At 44.7% G+C, this 17,755-nt stretch overlaps 1 protein-coding gene across 1 annotated transcript in view; it reads right to left on the bottom strand.

Moving 5' to 3' along the window:
- Positions 1-14,614, bottom strand: part of DCHS2 (dachsous cadherin-related 2) — a 121,479-nt gene extending 106,865 nt beyond the window's left edge. The window contains exon 1 of the mRNA XM_065061488.1: positions 12,441-14,614. Within this exon, the coding sequence (XP_064917560.1) occupies positions 12,441-14,258 (1,818 nt within the window). The 5' untranslated portion in view covers positions 14,259-14,614. The remainder of the gene's footprint in view (positions 1-12,440) is intronic.
- Positions 14,615-17,755: the final 3,141 nt, after the last annotated feature.

Below are 17,755 nucleotides of genomic sequence, written 5' to 3'. Positions count from 1 at the left end.
GGAATTTCAACAACAGAGTTTTAGAAACTGCAGGACAACTTGTGTCCTGCAGCTGCAGGGTTCTGGAAATGTAACACGTGTTCTTGTCTAACTCCCAAGTACTGGCATGGGTCCTTCCTGCAAACAACTTCAGACAAATATCTCTGAAAATTAAAAGCAGTCAGCCTTTCAAAAAGCGTGTTTCAACTGTTAGGTCTTTTCTCCTTCCTCAGATACAGGCGCAAACAGACATTTAAAAAAAATAAATAAATAAATTGATTAGTTCCATGAAAATTTAAACTCAATTTCTTTAATTGCAAAATACAAACCTAAGAGATTTGTGGTTTGATTTTTTCAATGGAAGGAGAACAACAAAAGCAGCCTGGTATCAGAGCAAAATAATTTTAGACTGCAGCACTGCCAAAGTTATTGCTAAAGACATCAACTTCAAAGACAGCTAAAAAAAGAAAAGAAGAAACAAATTCCAGGATATGGAGTTTTACTTTAATAGTAACAAAAGGGAGCAAACAAACAAACAAGAGAGGCCAAATATATGGGGGGTTGCTTTCCTTCTTTTTAAAACAAGAATGAAATGCTCTCTTGGATCCTTTAAAAATTATACAAACATGAATCTAACAGAATTTTTTTTAAGTTGTGACTTTGTTTTCAAATTAAACTTTGGGGGAAAATAATTATTCTACTATCACTGATGATGGCAGCACATATTGCTTTAACATATGTTACATTCAGAAGTAGTTCTTTGCTCTGGGAAAGCGGGTCACGTTTGTACTGGATTTTATTTCATCCCCTTGCTCCTACAGCATCATGAATACACCGCTCTCTCTTCCCCCCAGAAACTCAAAGACACACATTAAATTAGTTGGGATTTTCAAAATCCAGAGAACCTGAAAACCCCCAAAGAACAAGTTGTGGCTGATTTCACCGCAGCTTATGTTCCTAAGCTCCCTATATGCTTGTACAACAAAAGCTTTTTTGAAAAGAGCCTTCCAGTTCCCCACCGCCTCACAACTCGTGCAACTATCAACTGGCATGATGTTGTTGTATAGTATTACCATATGGCAGCATTTTACACTTACTTTGCACAGGTTTATAGATCAACACAGAGCAGAAGGCAGGCAGGAACTACCAGGTTGGGTCATTTTTAAAAACGAGCATTAGTGAATCTTATGCTACAAGTTAAACAGCCAATTTTCAATTTGAGAAATTTTTGCCCTATCCTATTTTTGTACCATGAGCTGAAGACTGGATCCTGATGGGGCTCCAAACATCGACTGACCCTTGGTACTAATGGCACTATAAAGCTACAGTAGAGTAACTACAGCTGTAAGCACACTATGCCCCAAGAAATCTGAAATGCTTCCACTGAATTAATCTCTCAAAATGCTGTAAAAATAAATTTTATTTGATGTCTTCCTGAGCAGGGGTAACAGTACAGCAGACAAAACAGTCAAAATGAGAACCAACCTGTTGAAAACTGAGCAAGTGATGAGTTGGTACATTCAGGTTACTGCTCCACTTCCCCCAAATGTAACTGCAAATTGTAAAATTTAAATTCTGTGTCAATACTTTCTTAAGATTAACATACTTTCTAATAGTACACCAAAAAACCTATCTATATGGCATGCATTTATGGTCAATGTACAGCATAAGCATTAACAAAGGGATAATCCTTGTCTTAAAGAGCTTATTCTCCTCCATCTGTAAGCATCTTAAGACAATTGAAAATCGTTTGAGAAGAGAACTACAGACATGCTTTATTGAGTCCGTGCCTATGTACAGGCACAGCACCAGTTCTACAGAGATGTCATTATGCATCGTCGTGGTGTTCCAAACTGAAACGTATCCATAAAATTAGCTAATTAATAAAAATGTAGATAAGTTCTTACAGAATCAAACTGGATAAATGTCCAAGGCAATTACCTGTCAAAATATTAATAATGTATTCCTCAGTAAAAATAATTAGGTGCCTATATATCTATGGAGAATGCTTAACATATAACCCCATTTGTTTACAGAAGCAGAGATAAAGGTATCAATATATCTGTGACTTTGAAAATGACCTTTGAGAAAACACAGTTTCATACAAACAACAGGTCTATTATCAACACAGTCACACTGCAGAAGGACACTAGGGAGAAAAGGCTTTAGTAAATCATTACTCTGGTATGGCTGGACACGAGTTCAGAATTCAAAGCAACTACAAAACCTATCAGGAAAAACTGAATCTATAATTCAAAACTGTTTTTATTGGGCTTTTACACATTTGAAAACAAAAGGTCATGCAGAAGGTAATGCACCAGAGGTTGAGTGCAGTCATCTCCAGCAGTTTCTCTGACTGGTAAGATATATCCAGTTCCTTGGACACTGCATTAAATCATATGGCTTTGTTTGTAACTGTTAAAAACAAAACAGAAACAAAACAAACAAACAAACAAAAATCCCAGGGCATATACCAGTTGTTCGTCTCACATATGTTTAGTCAGACATTAGTTTAAAAATTGCCCTTCCTGTTACCCCTTTCCCAGTGCCAGATGCAGGCACAAGCCAGTGGAAGTGGAGCAGACATAAGCATGACAACCTAATTCGCTGCATGAGGGTAGTAGCTGGGGATGGGGAGGGGAAAAGGAGACAAAAACACTTTACACAAGAGTCCCACAAGGTCATTGTAGGAGACTGAGACATCTGTCAAGGCTGGAAGTTAATACATCTGCTTTTATAATAGAAAACATTGTGAGCAACCGTTTTATGCGTAGAACAGTGCAGCCTGTGAGTACAAGTAAATAGGCATGGCAGTATCCTGATTTTTCTTTTTAAGTAATATCCAGCAGGAAACAGAGCTAGTAAAGTCTGGCATAAATGTAATGCTGGTTTTTGTATAGTGCAAAAGATAGGAAGAGACAGAATCTCTAATGCTGTACTTTCCCTTACAGAACAAAACCCACTTCTAAACAAAAAACTACTTCAAAGTCCATAGATTTCATCCATCTAGAGTAATATATGTATCATTAGGAAGCTTGTGGAAGTGAGGAAATAGGCACAAAAAGTGTTGCAACATAAGCATTTTTCTTTAAACCATGTTCTGCCAACTCTCCCTGTCAGATGACTCCATGATTCTACAAGCAGGACTAGATAAGTGATCGTCCCCTTGTACTTGGCATTGGTGACACCCCACCTCAAATACTGTTTTGGGCCCCTCACTACAAGAAAGTCATTGAGGTGCTGGAGGGAGTTCAGAGGAGGGCAGCGAAGCTGGTGAGGGGTCTGGAGCACAAGTTTGATGAGGAGCGGCTGAGGGAACTGGGGCTGTTCAGCCTGGAGAAAAGGAGGCTGAGGGGAGACCTTATCACTGTCTACAACTACCTGAAAGGAGGTTGTAGCATGGAGGGTGTTGGTCTCTTTTCCCAAGTAACAAGTGATAGGACAAGAGAAAACATCCTCAAGTTGCGCAAGGCAAGGTTTAGATTGGATATTAGGAAAATTTTATTCCCAGAAAGTGCTGTCAAGCACTGGAACAGGCTGCCCAGGGAAGTGGTGGAGTCACTATCCATGGAGGTATTTAAAAGATGTGTAGATGTGGTGCTTAAGGACATGGTTTAGTGGCGGACTTGGCAGTGTTAGGTTTGTGGTTGGACTTGATGATCTTAAAGGTCTTTTACAACCTAAATGATTTTATGAAGAATATATATATTCTATGAAGAATATATATATATTGTACTGTCAAGTTTACCCATGCAAAGAAAGCCTAGTTAAAACTTTACACTATTCAATTTAAATGGTACAAAGTGAGGAACAGGAATTGACTTTGTACAGGGCACAATTTCATCAGCAATCCACCAACTTTAGTACACAGTCCCTGCTTCTACCCTGAAAACCGTAACCAAGTAATTATCAGGAGGACCTGGCAGAGATTTTACATCCAAGCATAGCCAGCCCACACACAGGTGCTTACAAACATCTCTTCTGCATTAGAGTACCATAGCAGTTACTGTAAATGCTGATAGTTACTACATTTGGTCATGTATGTGTTAGATAGGATACAACTGTTTAATCTGCTGCAGATTTATATATACATATATAAATAAAATTATATATACAAATTTCTATAGGAGAGCAGTTCAGTACAAAAAGGTAAGAAGTATCTGCACATCTTCTGTTGCAATGCTATATACACCAACACTGGACATGCTCTCTTGGCATGACGTAATCCCTTGCAATTCTACATTCATCAGAGAAGAATTATTTCACCTAAGTGCCAGCGAAACTTAAAAGCTCCTGATTCTGTACAACTTCTTATAAAGGAGCCTCAACGAGTTTAGAATTAATTGAATGAACTGTGATTTATAAGTAGTATTTTAAAAAATTATTACTTCTTCTAAAAGAAACACCCTTTCACACAGATTAGTAAACTTTCTATGTAGACTGACAGCAACGGTACTATTTTCTAACAGATTCTATAAAATGTGAACTTTCTTCTACTATATCACCTTTGTAAACAAGGCTTAATTTTATACTTCCACCAGTGGCATATTTCAGCATTCAGGACCAGCTATTGCCCAAATCCTAAGGTTTTTTTATTTTTTCCAGCTAACAGGAAATGAGATGCAGAGGTGATATAACAGATGTGTGAAATCATCAGTAGTAGGGACTGATCATTCTCTGTGTCCAGATTCAAAGCAAAGTGGTGATTGCTCACGGAGCAGGTAGCTGATGGAAACACCCCTTGCCACAGTACATTGTAGCTTGCAACATTTGGGAAAAGCTGAGAGTTAGGTAGGTTTCTCTGAAAAAAATCCACTCAGGGTTACAAATACATAGAAACCCTATCTTGCTTGGGATGTCCATGAGCTGAAAACGGTTGGAGATCAAGAATCCATTATGGAATGTTTCATATATGTTTGCACTGTTCTTAGACATGCATCCCAGACATGCACTTTTAGTGTCTCTGAGAAACGGGAGCTGGGCTGGATGGGTTATTGGTACAACACAATACACACATGGGCTCTTTGGTGGAACTCCTGTGCCAAGTAAGTTGTGTGACACTTTCCCCGACTGTTTTGTCAGCTGATAGCTGTGCCTCCACACTGTTGACACCTGCAGCAGGATTTGGATAAATCAGTGGGACATAGAGCCCCACTCCTCACTACAGCACTGTTCATATTACTGTTTTACACTGCATGTGGAAGAGGGATTGCTCAGACTATCATTAACGCACTGCAGGAGTTTCTCCAAGCTATGCTGACTGAAGCCCATAAAGCTTCTGACTAGGTTCCAAATCAAACTCATGCATTTGAAAAGATAAATGTAAACTCTGTTAATCATTTATGTTTTTTCAGCATGCAATTAGAAGTTTGTTTTCAAGAAAGAATTGAGCAACAAAGTAAAATTCTTCAATGTGTCAATCTGTTTGCATAGCAAGTTGGAACTTATGAGATTCCTAACTCATCCATTTCTTAATGCTTTAAAACCTTCCAGGAAAGACTAAGGCTTCTGCTTACCTAGCAATTTATGAAAATCTATAGATGACAAACTGACATTAATATTTGATAAAAGAACAAACAGGCCATACCCAGCCATTTACAGATTACTAATAATTTGCTCAAGTGTATTAGAACACAACTGCTGAAGTCAGCTTTTTGTATAAAGGTGAACACCAGGAAAACCATTACATTTCTGAATTAGAATGCCTTCCATCTAAAAAAAAAGTTCACAATCATTACTCCAGAAGGTCAGTCGCTATGAACGAACACTTGCTGGACACTTAACTGAATGTTTTTTAGTTATGCTGCATAAAACTCTACAAACTTGGCAGACAAAGGTGTTTTCAAGGACTCTATGTTTGACAATGATGCTTTGAGTAGTCTTTTAGCTAATACTTTAATACAGAGATGTCTGCAATATAAAGCACATGATTAAGACTACGCAATATCATTACTCCTTTTCCACTACCCCAAAGCTGGGGATACATCTTATTTCTTTAACAACAATACCTTTATTATGCATGTCTCTATTCTCATCATGGCTATAGACCAAAGTGTGCAGACAATTTTGGACTTAGCCACGCAGAAGCCTTCAAACTTCCTCTGTTAACAGACCCAGCTTGCTGACGTCAATCAAAAGACCTCTGAGAACTGTGAAAAAAGGTCATTTTCTGCAGTAATTAAAAAAAAAAAGTTTTTGTTCTCAAACTTTCACATAATTTTAAATCTCAAATAAAAGCCAAATGTTTCCATGTCAATAATGGTTTTGATGTTTCAGTGTTTCATGTTTCCTAAGTGGTGGGTTTATTTAGCAAACAGCTGGAGATTCAGTACGTGGGTGGGGGGTGAATTACCTCCAGAGATCTGTTTTTTGTAGGTGTTGGATGCTGAACGTTTAAGAGCAACTGCAAACTAAAAGCAGCAAAAGTCAAAGGCTTCCACCTCCCATTTCTCACATCCTTACATTTTCAGGATCAGAGCTTCATACCTCTACAAAGCATCCATTTGGTGTTGGATGCTGGCACTGAAAGGACTGCATTAAGTAACAGACTCTCATTCTTATAAACATTTCAATTATTAAACTGAATAGGTTTCCTGTTGCTAAAACCTAGAAGGGCACCATAACTAGAATCCTTAAGCAAAAGAATATGTAGAAATACTATTAATTTAAAGTTACTTAAAAATAATGATGAAAGTAACATATTTTGGTTTCTGATCTTTTTTGGTTTTCTTTCATGCAACCAGCTCAGCACTGCAATCAGCAGACTACGACAGAGATTCAAAGAGACTTTTATTAACCTCTGAGCCCAGACCACCTACTTCTAAAGTTACATATCAATAGATTACAAAAAGTTGTGCATAGCCGTGAAAAGTTATTTTATAGCCACAAAGCTATTATAATCTATTGAGAATCTACTAAATGGCTACTGGAGTACAAAGGGATATTTGTCGTTAATTTAGAAAAAAAAAGTAGTTGCTACAAAATCATATACCTAACACAAATGATGACATTAAACGGTTTCAGACCCAGTAAAATAATAATAATATGAATTGGATGAACAAATAAATAGTATTGCATTGTAATTATAGCTTAGATGATAAATTTCATAGTGGTTCAGTCTGGGGTTTGGTCTTCCTGTTGTCAGTTCTATTAGTTTTAAAACATAGTAGCATTCTAAGTCAACAAAGTAAGTATTTTCTGCAGCCGACTTCCTGAAATTGGCTGTAGTGAAGAGTAGACCTGGAAAGCTCAAGAAGCCAACAAAGGAACGGCCCGATCTCTCATAGCTTCTTTTTGTCTTTCCTCTAACTAGGAAGAGCTGGACTTTACAGCTTTTTATAACTTATGTGAACCTAGTTTGCTGGCTTGATTTCTTGCTTCAGTAACTGCAGTGTGGACTAAATGATCCAGAACCAAAACCATCAGAGAAAGGACTGTACTTTTAGCTCCTTGCTTCAACATTCAGGGAAAGCAAGGAAGAAAAATGCAGTCTGCAGCCAATACAGCTACCTGCTCAGCAGCTCTATGACAGATTAGAGTCTCTAAGCTGCCACCCATCACAGCAGGGATGCATCCTTCATGCCTTTTCTCCTCTTAGTTTTATTTTTTCTTTTGCAGAAAACAGAGAAAAGATAGGAAAAGAAGCATGTTAAAATGTCTTTTTTAGTACTCTCTTTTTCTGCAAGTACCTCTTAAAAATGTGTATATCAAGTAAGAATGAACAACTCTCAGGTATTCTAAGCACTTTAAAAAATCCTCAAAACCCATGTATCCTGCCTACATATATTATACAGATAAATTTTATTTTTTAAAACCCCACAGGTTTATTATTCCATAAGTTCTGGTATACGTAGGTTAGCTTTAAGGGCTGTAAACAGAATCCTTCTTTGCTGTCATTGCATTTACAAACCTCCCACAATCTCAGCATCAGAAAGTCTGTTATTTTTAAATACAAGGAAATGAGGAGCTCTAGCCAGTGAGTTAAAACAGCCTCCTTAATGGACCAGAAAAGTGCAAGTTGTCATAACAGTGGAATGTATATGGCTCTTTATCATTTGACAGACAACATATGGGGTTTTTTTCTCTTCCTCTGTTCTGCCAGAGATTACTCTAAAGCCAATAAACACATATTTTCTAATAAACCATAAAAGAAAATTAATATATAAAAAACCCTATTGACATGACTGTCACTAATTCATGAAAATTTATTTTCTCTTCAGGATGCAATTACAGGTAGGTAACTCGTTATACCTTTCATAAGAATGCACGTGCAGTATAAAATGAATGATATTTGTGCCACAGACCTTACAAGCTACAGCATACGCCGGCAGTGGAAGCAAGTTTAACACACAAGACCCAAACATATACAGAATGTACTATACTATTTAAAACAAAATAAATATCTTCATTAAGTTCAAATATGAGTTTAGCTGAAAGCTGCCACAGTCACCACATCTCTTTCTAACCATAAGCTCTGCACAGCCCAATAAGGGAGAAATGCTCTTTCATGCAGGAGTCCCTGGAGGATATGAAACAGAACTGGGGCATTTCCACCCCATCACAGTAAAAGGTTCAACACAAGGAAAACTGGTGCCAACCTGATGTGCTGAATTATTTTTCTTTAGATCAAGTTTTAGCCCACTGAATGACAGAAACGCAAATACAACATATTGCTGCTTCAGCTGTAAGACTGAAAATCCTGACAAACGTCTGGCAACTCCATACTATACTAATTTGGAGACATTGTACTAAAGAGAACTGTAACAATAAATATTGAGAAGCACTGCAATCACCTAAAGAAGCTTGAAAATAAAATTTGTGATCAGAATTAAACCTATGGTAGCAAGGCAGGTCTGTGGCAAAGCTTTATTGCTTAACTCATTCATAGGATCAAGAGAATGGCTCAGAAGAGAGATGCTTTGTCATGCTCCTCACTCCTAGGCCACAGAGGTGTAACCATCATAATGTGGATTTACCACTTAAAATTGGCAAGCTGACACCAAGGAGTGCACAACTAGGACATAATCATCACCATCACTCAACAGTCCACAGGCATTCGGAATCACATTAGTCCTTGAGAATGGGATGAAAAGTGTAGTAAGAAAAACAGGAGAAAACCTGAGGTGCTCACACTCTTTCCTCCATCTTATCTCCTTTCTAGGTCATGCTGAAGATCTTCAGGAAACCAATTCATATTATGCTGAAAGTTCATATTAATACTGAGTAAGAAAGGTCACCCATAAGGGCAGTGACCACTCAGAAATGACGTAAAGTACCTCTACCTGAAGAAACAGCAATGTCCATACATCTGCAAAAATCCAAGCATTACAAAAACATCTGCTGACATCATATCACACAGAGCACTTCCGCTTCTTCCACTTCTGTTACTGTGAATGGCATTGGTCTACCAATTTCTCTCCAGCTCTGTTGACCGTTACCCCCCTGTGCCTTTATCTTTTTCAGTTTTACTTCTTTTTAATCATCCCATCAGTGAACCATAAATCTTAGTCTATAATGACCTGCAATAAACTAGAAGGTCAGTATCCAAAAAGAGACAAAAATGTGATCAATGCTGTCAGTGTCTTTAAAGAGCTGCTCATGTGTTTCACTGCATACCTTTGCTGTACTTTGTAATGTCCAATAACCCATTACTTTCCCATTGATTTTCCCTTTTCTTCATTTAGACTCTCTCTCATTCATCTGCTCAGACTTCTGATCTCTACCTGTTATTTTCCATAGTGATGTAATTATTACATTGCCACATTTCTTTCCTATCTTAGCTGATGCAAACAAATTCCAGTTATTTTTCAGGATACGGATTCTCCCTCACTGGACAATCTTCATGGGAAGGAACAGACTTTTGTCAACACAGGAAAGGCCATACACATGCCTGGAATAAGGAAGTGTTTCCAGAAGCTGCTGAAAGCTCTGTGTCTCCTAAGCGCACAGTTAATTCTTCTAACCAGTGAATTCTATAGAGTAGGAGAAACCATTAAAACACAGACTTATGTGCAAGGTGATCTGCGTCATAAATCTAGCTCACAATACAGGCTAGATTTGTGGGGAGTAGGGGGTGAATGAAGATAACCTAAACTATAATCACATCAGGAGTAAAAGGTTTCCCAGAAGGAAAGAAATCTCCTACTATCAACACACAGTCAAGAACACAAGGGAATAAATTGCCCGGTACTGAGTGGCTGGGCAGAGCTACAAGCAAAGCACTAGGGCAGGAGGCTCTAGACACATGATCTATAAAGCAATGGTTCATCATCAGTCAGTTCCCAAGCACAGGTGAACAGATTTTGGTGAGGCACGACTGCAAGAGCTGCTCTGCTTGCAGGTTTAGCAGACTTTCAGCTACTATGATTGTGATACGAACATAAAAGAGAGCATGCCTCTTGTGACTCATTCTTATTCACCTCTGGCTTTAATATCCCAGGTTTGATCATTCAGCCACAAGGACCTACTTTTTTCTTCTCTCTAAAAGAAGGGGATTATGGCAGCACAGTGACGCTTTCAAAATTCAGTACACCACAGATTATACTGACAGTACGTGACACCTTTAACAGGCTAGAAAGTCTGTGCTATTTAGTATGTCGAAACCTACAATTAAAAAAGAAAATAATAAATAAAACCACAAACACCCTCTATTTTCTTTAAAACAATTCCACAATCCTTCAGGATGCTTCTGTCTGATGAAATAAAAAAAATCGCTGTTCACCGACTCCAGCTGCGCCACCAGGCAGTGCCACTGCACCCCGACGGCTTCTGTCTGTCCCGCTGAGTTTCAGCACCACGGACGCCGCCCTGAGGCCCCTCGCTGTGCCCGGGAGAAGGTGAACTTTTAAAATCACCTTCTTAACTTTCTTCTGGGCTTTCCTGGAGCCACCAGTGTAGGATTTTTTTTTTGTTTTAGTTTTACCTCGGGGATGGAGGAAACAGAAATCGCAGCGATTGGATTTTCTTTTCAGTCTGGGATATGAAATAAAAAGCTCTACGGGCTCAACTTTCCCAAACTTTTTATAAATTGATTTTATTAGACCTTCGTGAGCTTTTGTTTAAATAAATGACTCTTAGACCCAAAACACCATCAATGGCTCCTAATAAAATAAAATAAAATTACTGAGAAAACACGTTGCAGCTCTTCTAGGTCTCCTCTTTAAACACAGTTTTCACCCAAATTCATACAAGTTTCTGCACAAAACCTGAAACATTTGTACCTCCACCTAGGATCAACTGCTGTGAATATTCTAATGGTGGAAAAGACTTTGCTCAGTTCAAATGTATTAATCCTGTTATGTCCTTCCACTTAAAGCAAAAAGGCTGTCTGGTAACTCCTGGCCTTGCAAAGCCTCGAATCAACCTCACTTGCAAAGACGAAAGGGGTTCCTGATGGAGAAGCTGAACACTTTTTCTATTAGCATTGATCAGTTTCTGTGAAGGCAGAGTGAATTGATTCTCTTCATCAGCAGAAAGCTCTGGAAATATTACAAAACCCCCAAAGCGCTTTTCAGTTTCAGGTCCCTCTGTGTTACATCACCTGGCCTTCTCTCTGCTTTAGCGTGGGTCACACTTGCCCCCACAGACGGGTCTCACTGATTTAACCCTATGGACCATCTCAAGTTCTCAAAAATATCACACGCAGTTTCACTCCCTCTGGGATGTCACACGGGCTGATAACATGATTCTCTCAGAGCTTCTGTGCTCATTATCCATGCTACAAGTTTTACAGGATAAGGAATATATTTTTAAGGGCACTTGTGAAGATTACAGTATTTACGAATGCGCTGATTAACTGAGCCCCACTGATTGCACTCTAGCATTCAATTGAAAGGGTAAATTGTGTCCAGTTCTGGGCCCCTCAGTTCAAGAAGGACAGAGAACTGCTGGAAAGAGTCCAGCACAGGGACAAAGATGACTGAGGGAGCGGAGCATCTCCCTTATGAGGAAAGGCTGAGGGAGCTGGGTCTCTTTAGCCTGGAGAAGACTGAGGTGTGACCTGATTAATGTATATAAATGTGTAAAGGGTGAGTGTCACGAGGGTGGAGCCAGGCTCTTCTCAGTAGAAACGTCTTCATAGTGAAGGTAACAGAGCACCGGAACAGGCTGCCCAGGGGGGCTGGGGAGTCTCCTACTCTGGAGACATTCAAAACCCTCCTGGACACATTCCTGTGTAACCTCACCTGGGCGTTCCTGCTCCGGCAGGGGGGTTGGACTAGATGATCTTTTGAGGTCCCTTCCAATCCCTAACATCCTGTGATTCTGCGAAAGAGCAGCGGCCACGCCATGAGCCGCTGTACTGACGGGGAGCAGCCCAAAGGGCAGGGGGCTGACACAGGGGCCTGTCCAGCGGCGCCGGCGCTCCTCGCCGAAGGCCCCGCCCGGGCCGGCCACCCACCCACCCGTCCCCCGCGGCTCAACCAGCGCACCGCCCGGGCGCCCGGGGCCGGGCCGCTCCTCACCTGCAGGGGGCAGCGGCCGGGCGGCGCGTGCTCGGGCGCGCGCCCGCGGTACACCGGCCGCTCGAAGCGGGGCTCGTTGTCGTTGGCGTCCTCCACGCGGACGGTCAAGCGGCAGGCGGTGGCGCGCGGCGGGCGCCCGCCGTCCCGCGCCACCACGCGCAGCTCCAGCGCCGCCTGCCGCTCCCGGTCCAGGCGGGCGCGCGTGCTGACGGCGCCGCTCCGCGCGTCGATGCGCAGCAGGGTCAGCGCGGCCGGTTCGCCCTCCAGCGCGTACCGCACCTCGGCGTTGGGCGACCCCGGCTCGTCGGCGTCGGAGGCGCTGAGGCGGAGCACGGCGGTGCCGGGGGAGGCGGCCTCGGAGACGGCGGCGCGGTAGTGGGGCTGCGGGAAGGCGGGCGCCTCGTCGTTGAGGTCGGCGACGCGCAGCAGCAGCGGCTCCTCGGCGGAGAGCGGCGGAGCGCCGCCGTCCGTGGCCACCAGCCGCAGCTCGTAGAGGTCGCGGCTCTCACGGTCCAGCGGCCCCGCCACGCAGAGGAAGAAGACGCCGGCACCGGCACGCCGCAGGGCGAAGGCGCCGTCGCCGCCCAGCAGGGCCAGCGCGATGCCGCCGCCGCCCTCCGCACCCTCCGACTCCTCGTCGGCGTCCGAGACGGAGACGCGTGCCACGTAGTCGCCGGTCCGCGCCCCCTCGGAGATCTGCGGACCGCCGGTCTCGGTGAGGTAGAGCAGGCGGATGACGGGGCGGTTGTCGTTCACGTCCAGCACGGCCACGGAGACGAGGGCGCTGGAGACCTCGGGCTGGGCGCCGCCGTCCCTTGCCTCCACGACCAGCCGGTGCAGGGCCCGCGCCTCGCGGTCCAGCGGGCGACGGAGGCGCAGGACGCCGCTGCGCTCCTCCACTGCGAAGTAGCCGTCGGGGTCGCTCTGCCGGCGGTTGATGGCGTAGCGCACCTCGCCGTTGGCGCCCAGGTCGGGGTCGGTGGCACGCAGGCGGCAGACGGCTGTGCCCGGCGGCGCGTCCTCCCGCAGCCGCGCCTGGTACTCGTCGCGGCTGAAGGCGGGCGCGTTGTCGTTCTCGTCCAGCACCCGCACTGACACCCGCAGGCGGCCGCGACGCCGCGGGCTGCCGCCGTCCCACGCCTCCACCACCAACCGGTGCGCGTCTGCCCGCTCGCGGTCCAGCCGCCGCAGCAGCACCAGTTCCAGCGGCTCCGGCCTTCCGTAGCGCAGCTGGAAGAGTGGCGGCTCCCCCGCCGCGCCGCTCTCCTCCAGCAGCGCATAGCCCTGCGTGCCGAAACAGCCGGCGTCGGGGTCGCGGGCGGCCGGGAGGCGGAAGGCGCTGCCGGGCGGGCTGAGCTCAGAGATGTTGAGCTGCAGGCAGTCCCGCGGGAAGCTTGGCGGGTGGTCGTTCACGTCGGTGACGGCGATGTCCACCTGAACCACTTCGCCGCGCAGCGTGGCCGCCGCGAAGCTGTAGCGTGCCCGCCGCTCCCGGTCCAGCCGCCGCGCCGTGCGGATGATGCCCGTCTCCGGCTGGACGTGGAAGTCCGCCAGGACCGCCGACTCGCCGCTCCCCTCCGACAGCAGGAAGCCCCCCGGCGGCTCCGCGCCCGCCGGCAGCCCCGCACGGATGTCCCCCACCAGTGTCTCGGCCGGCAGCCCCTCGTCCACCGACAAACTAAGGTTATACACCGCCGCCGAACCGCGGCCCGCCGCCCACAGCCACAGCGGCACCAGCAGCGCCAGCGCCCGCCCCATCGGGGAACCACCGCCGCCTCGCCCGCCCCGGCACCTGCCGTCCCGCAGGCGCCGCGCCATGCTCCGCCGCTAAACGTGCATCGCGGGCAGCCTGCGCCGCTCCCCGCCGCCGCCAGGCAGGTGACTTCGCCCCGCCGCCACGGGAGGAAATCGTGTGTGCGTGCCGGTGCTGGGAAGGACAAGGCTGTGCGAGGAGGCGGGGAGGGCGGCTCCCCCCCGCCGCCACCGCCCCGCGCAGCCCCCGCCCCGCCGGGCCCCGCCGCCCACCGCAGCGCCGCCGCCCGCCCTCCCTGTGCCCGGGGGCTGGCGGCTCCCACGCGCGGACATGTCGCGCAGGGTTTGGAGAGCGTGGCACTGCTCTAGGGCCACGCTGAAGTTGGAAAGGTCTTTACCGAAACTGATTCCTCGGGGAACCACCTGGCTTAGGTGCTGATGGGGGAAAGCGGTGAGCAGCACAGGGACTGCCTGTGGATGCAGAGGCATGCCTAGTGAAGAAGAATTTAAATGAGACAGAAATCTGTGAGGATAAACGGGTTTGCTCAATTCAGCAAGGATTTTTCTCACCTTAATATTCTGGTTCTCCTTTTCCGTGAAAGAGCTTGCTGCTTATCCTGGCATTAGGTTAGCAAATAGTGCTCAGCATGGCAGGGAAGCATTTACCAGAAATAAGCTTTAAGTAGAAACTTCCATCAGCCTCAGCAAGACTCAGATTTTCTTCCTTTTTCACTTTCCTGACTCCCATTTCTAACTGGTACTGGTCTAAGGATGAATTAGTGTTTCTTCAGTGACACTGAGAATATACAGCATCATATAAATGCTAACTACCAACCATCCATCTTTTCAACAGTCTCTTACTATTTCCACTGGTCCTTTACCACACTTAATTTCACCTTTCTGGCAAGAATCTGGCAATCGGTCAGAGAAAAGTAAATTCATGCTAGGACAGACAAGCAAAATCAGGGCAAAGACGATAAAGTAGCAGGAGGAGTTACTGTAGCTCGGCACTTGAGAGGGCAGCTGTTTTGCTCTTTTCCACTTTTCCAAGATGGGGAAGGACTACCTAATTCCCTGAGGAGAGGGGAAAAGCTGCTGTAACAGCCCTTGATGTATCCACACAGGAGAGGAGAAGGGGAAGAGTAGTGTTTTTTCTAACACTGTTTAGAACCTAATGGTTCCATACATGCAGGTAAGAGGGAGAATTAGGTTCTAAATTAAGTCTAGGGGTCATAGTGCACATGTGTGTCTGCATGCATGGGAGAGGAGACACACAAGATCATATCCGCTAGATCTGACTTGCCTTCTTATGTAGACAGACAAGACCGAGCAAAAGCTAGATTTTGTCAGATCTTATTAGACACATTCTGAGAAAGTCTCTGTATATTTATATACTGTGATAATTACAAGCATAGAAGCAAGAAGGAAACACTGAGGCCCTTGCCAGTTCCATTCATACACATTGAGAAAACACATGGATCCTCCCCAAGTCACAGATGTTCAATATGGAAATGCCTGGATTCCACTGAATCAAAACAAGTTTGGAAAAACAGCCATGTTTCATGCAGGCTATGCAGTCACTAAGAAAACATGTGAATCATGTTCAATCAGGCATATTCACTGAAAAACAAAAACTAAATATTCACTAAACAAAACCTGCTGTCACCAAGGTCAGCCAGTACCTAAAGACCAAAGTTCTCTATTCAGATACAGCATGCATGAAGATAGCAAGGGAAAAAAGATGGACATAGTTATCTGTGGTTCCGGCAGTATTCATGTATTTTGTGAGACCAGGGCACTTGAGCAGTTTTATAACAAGTCATATAAAAGCACTGCCCAACTACAGCATATTTCAAGAAATACCACATCTTCGGGACATTACAGATGTTCTGTCTACTGTGAGCATGAGCTTTACCTTGAAAGTGTTCCACCTTCTTCGTCTACCTTCTCTGAGCATTTTCTTCTTTCCTCCATTCCCTTCTTAAGCTTTTTCCTTCACTCTCTTGTGCCATGTTTATGACCTCATTCCTTTTCTTACACAAATCACAAACAGAAGTTTCCAAATCTTGAGGAGATGTTTGCTATCTCCTGGGTGTATTTAGTTACCCTGCTGTTCCCTGTCTTCTCAGTGGCATGCTGACCTATGGGAAAAAGAGAAGTGGCATCACATAAGACATGGAGGGAAGTTGCCATGGTGAAATCCTGAAGGAAGAAAGAGTGAAAACTTTTAGTGCCCTAGCTACCTCCTATGTCCTCAACAGCTCACTCTCATAGTGAAGACACTTGCCAGTTCCTCAGATCTCCCAAGCCTTATACTGTAAAAAGTGGACAGGAGCATAACCTTGTTTGAAGGCAAGAGATGCTATTTAGAGCATGCTAAATACCAGCGTGTTCCAGTTTAGAAGGGGTTGTCTATTCGTGAGACAGCATGCTCAGGTAGCAGTGATGGTTACTTCTCCAGCTGTCTTCCCATCTCTTTCCTGGAGGTGGCCGCCTCTGACTCTGGCAGGTGAAAAGCATGTGAATTCACTTTAAACCACTGAAGTTTCCAGCGGTGCCTCTTCAGGCAGCCCTACCTGGCCATGGCTCTACTCCACTATACGCAGCAGTGAACTCTGGTGCTCCCAGAGCAGCTCCAAATGCCAATTCATCATTCTTGTAGCAGGGAAGCAACCTCCAGGAACTGAACAAGGAAGGAAACCAGAAGGTGATAACTATATCAGCTGTTCAAATTTAATCAGTCTGTATTTGTAAATCAGTATTTGCTGTGGTGTGATACCAGAGCACAAAAGATCACTGAAACAGAGTTGTTGTTACTACAACCATGAAGATCCATCATTATTAGAGTTAATTCTACCTATAGACATTGTCTTCCCCACACAACAGCTGTGGCAGCTTAAGATGTGACCCTCCCATGCTAAAGACATAGATGGCTGAGGTGGTAAAGCAGCAATACTATTTCCTTTTCTGCAGATTGTTGGCTTACTACAAACCATCTTCAGCAGCAGCAGTGTAAGCCAAACCAGCTGACTCGGGACTGATGCAGGATGGGAGCACTACAGGATCAATTCCAGCCCTCACTTGATGGGCAGTAGCAGCCAGCTGTGGGCAGAGAGTGCCTGAACTGCTCCAGACAGAGCCGAAGCAAATAAAATCTATGTCAATGAAGTTACTTCCTGTGCTGTTTGAAGGCAATATGGTCTCAGCTGCTTGTTACTGCTTTTCAGCCAGCAGGCACCAAGCTTCCATTTCTGCCTACCAGGTGGTGTTCCTTGATCCTCTGGGGGTTTACTTTTAAGGACAAAGATTAGTTTAAGTAACATTGAAACGATTATTTCCGTTAACCCCAGTGATTTTTTTTTTTCCTACGCTGGATTAGAGAGATCCCATATAAATTAGCTTTCTGGCAAAACTGTGGGGTGAGGAAGCACTAATATCTTCAACTATTGCAGCTGGATCTAAGAAAGGATGTCTGTCTACAGCCTTACTGGCTGGGGTCACCGTGGATATTCAGCCTGGAATACGTGGTATATGGAGAAAGCGTTAACTTTGCAGAGCATCAG

The sequence above is a fragment of the Columba livia genome, chromosome 4, assembly GCF_036013475.1.
Source record: "Columba livia isolate bColLiv1 breed racing homer chromosome 4, bColLiv1.pat.W.v2, whole genome shotgun sequence".
NCBI classification, from domain to species: domain Eukaryota; kingdom Metazoa; phylum Chordata; class Aves; order Columbiformes; family Columbidae; genus Columba; species Columba livia.
Note: the sequence above shows the minus strand (reverse complement) of the source record. Positions and strands in the feature narration are given on the sequence as shown.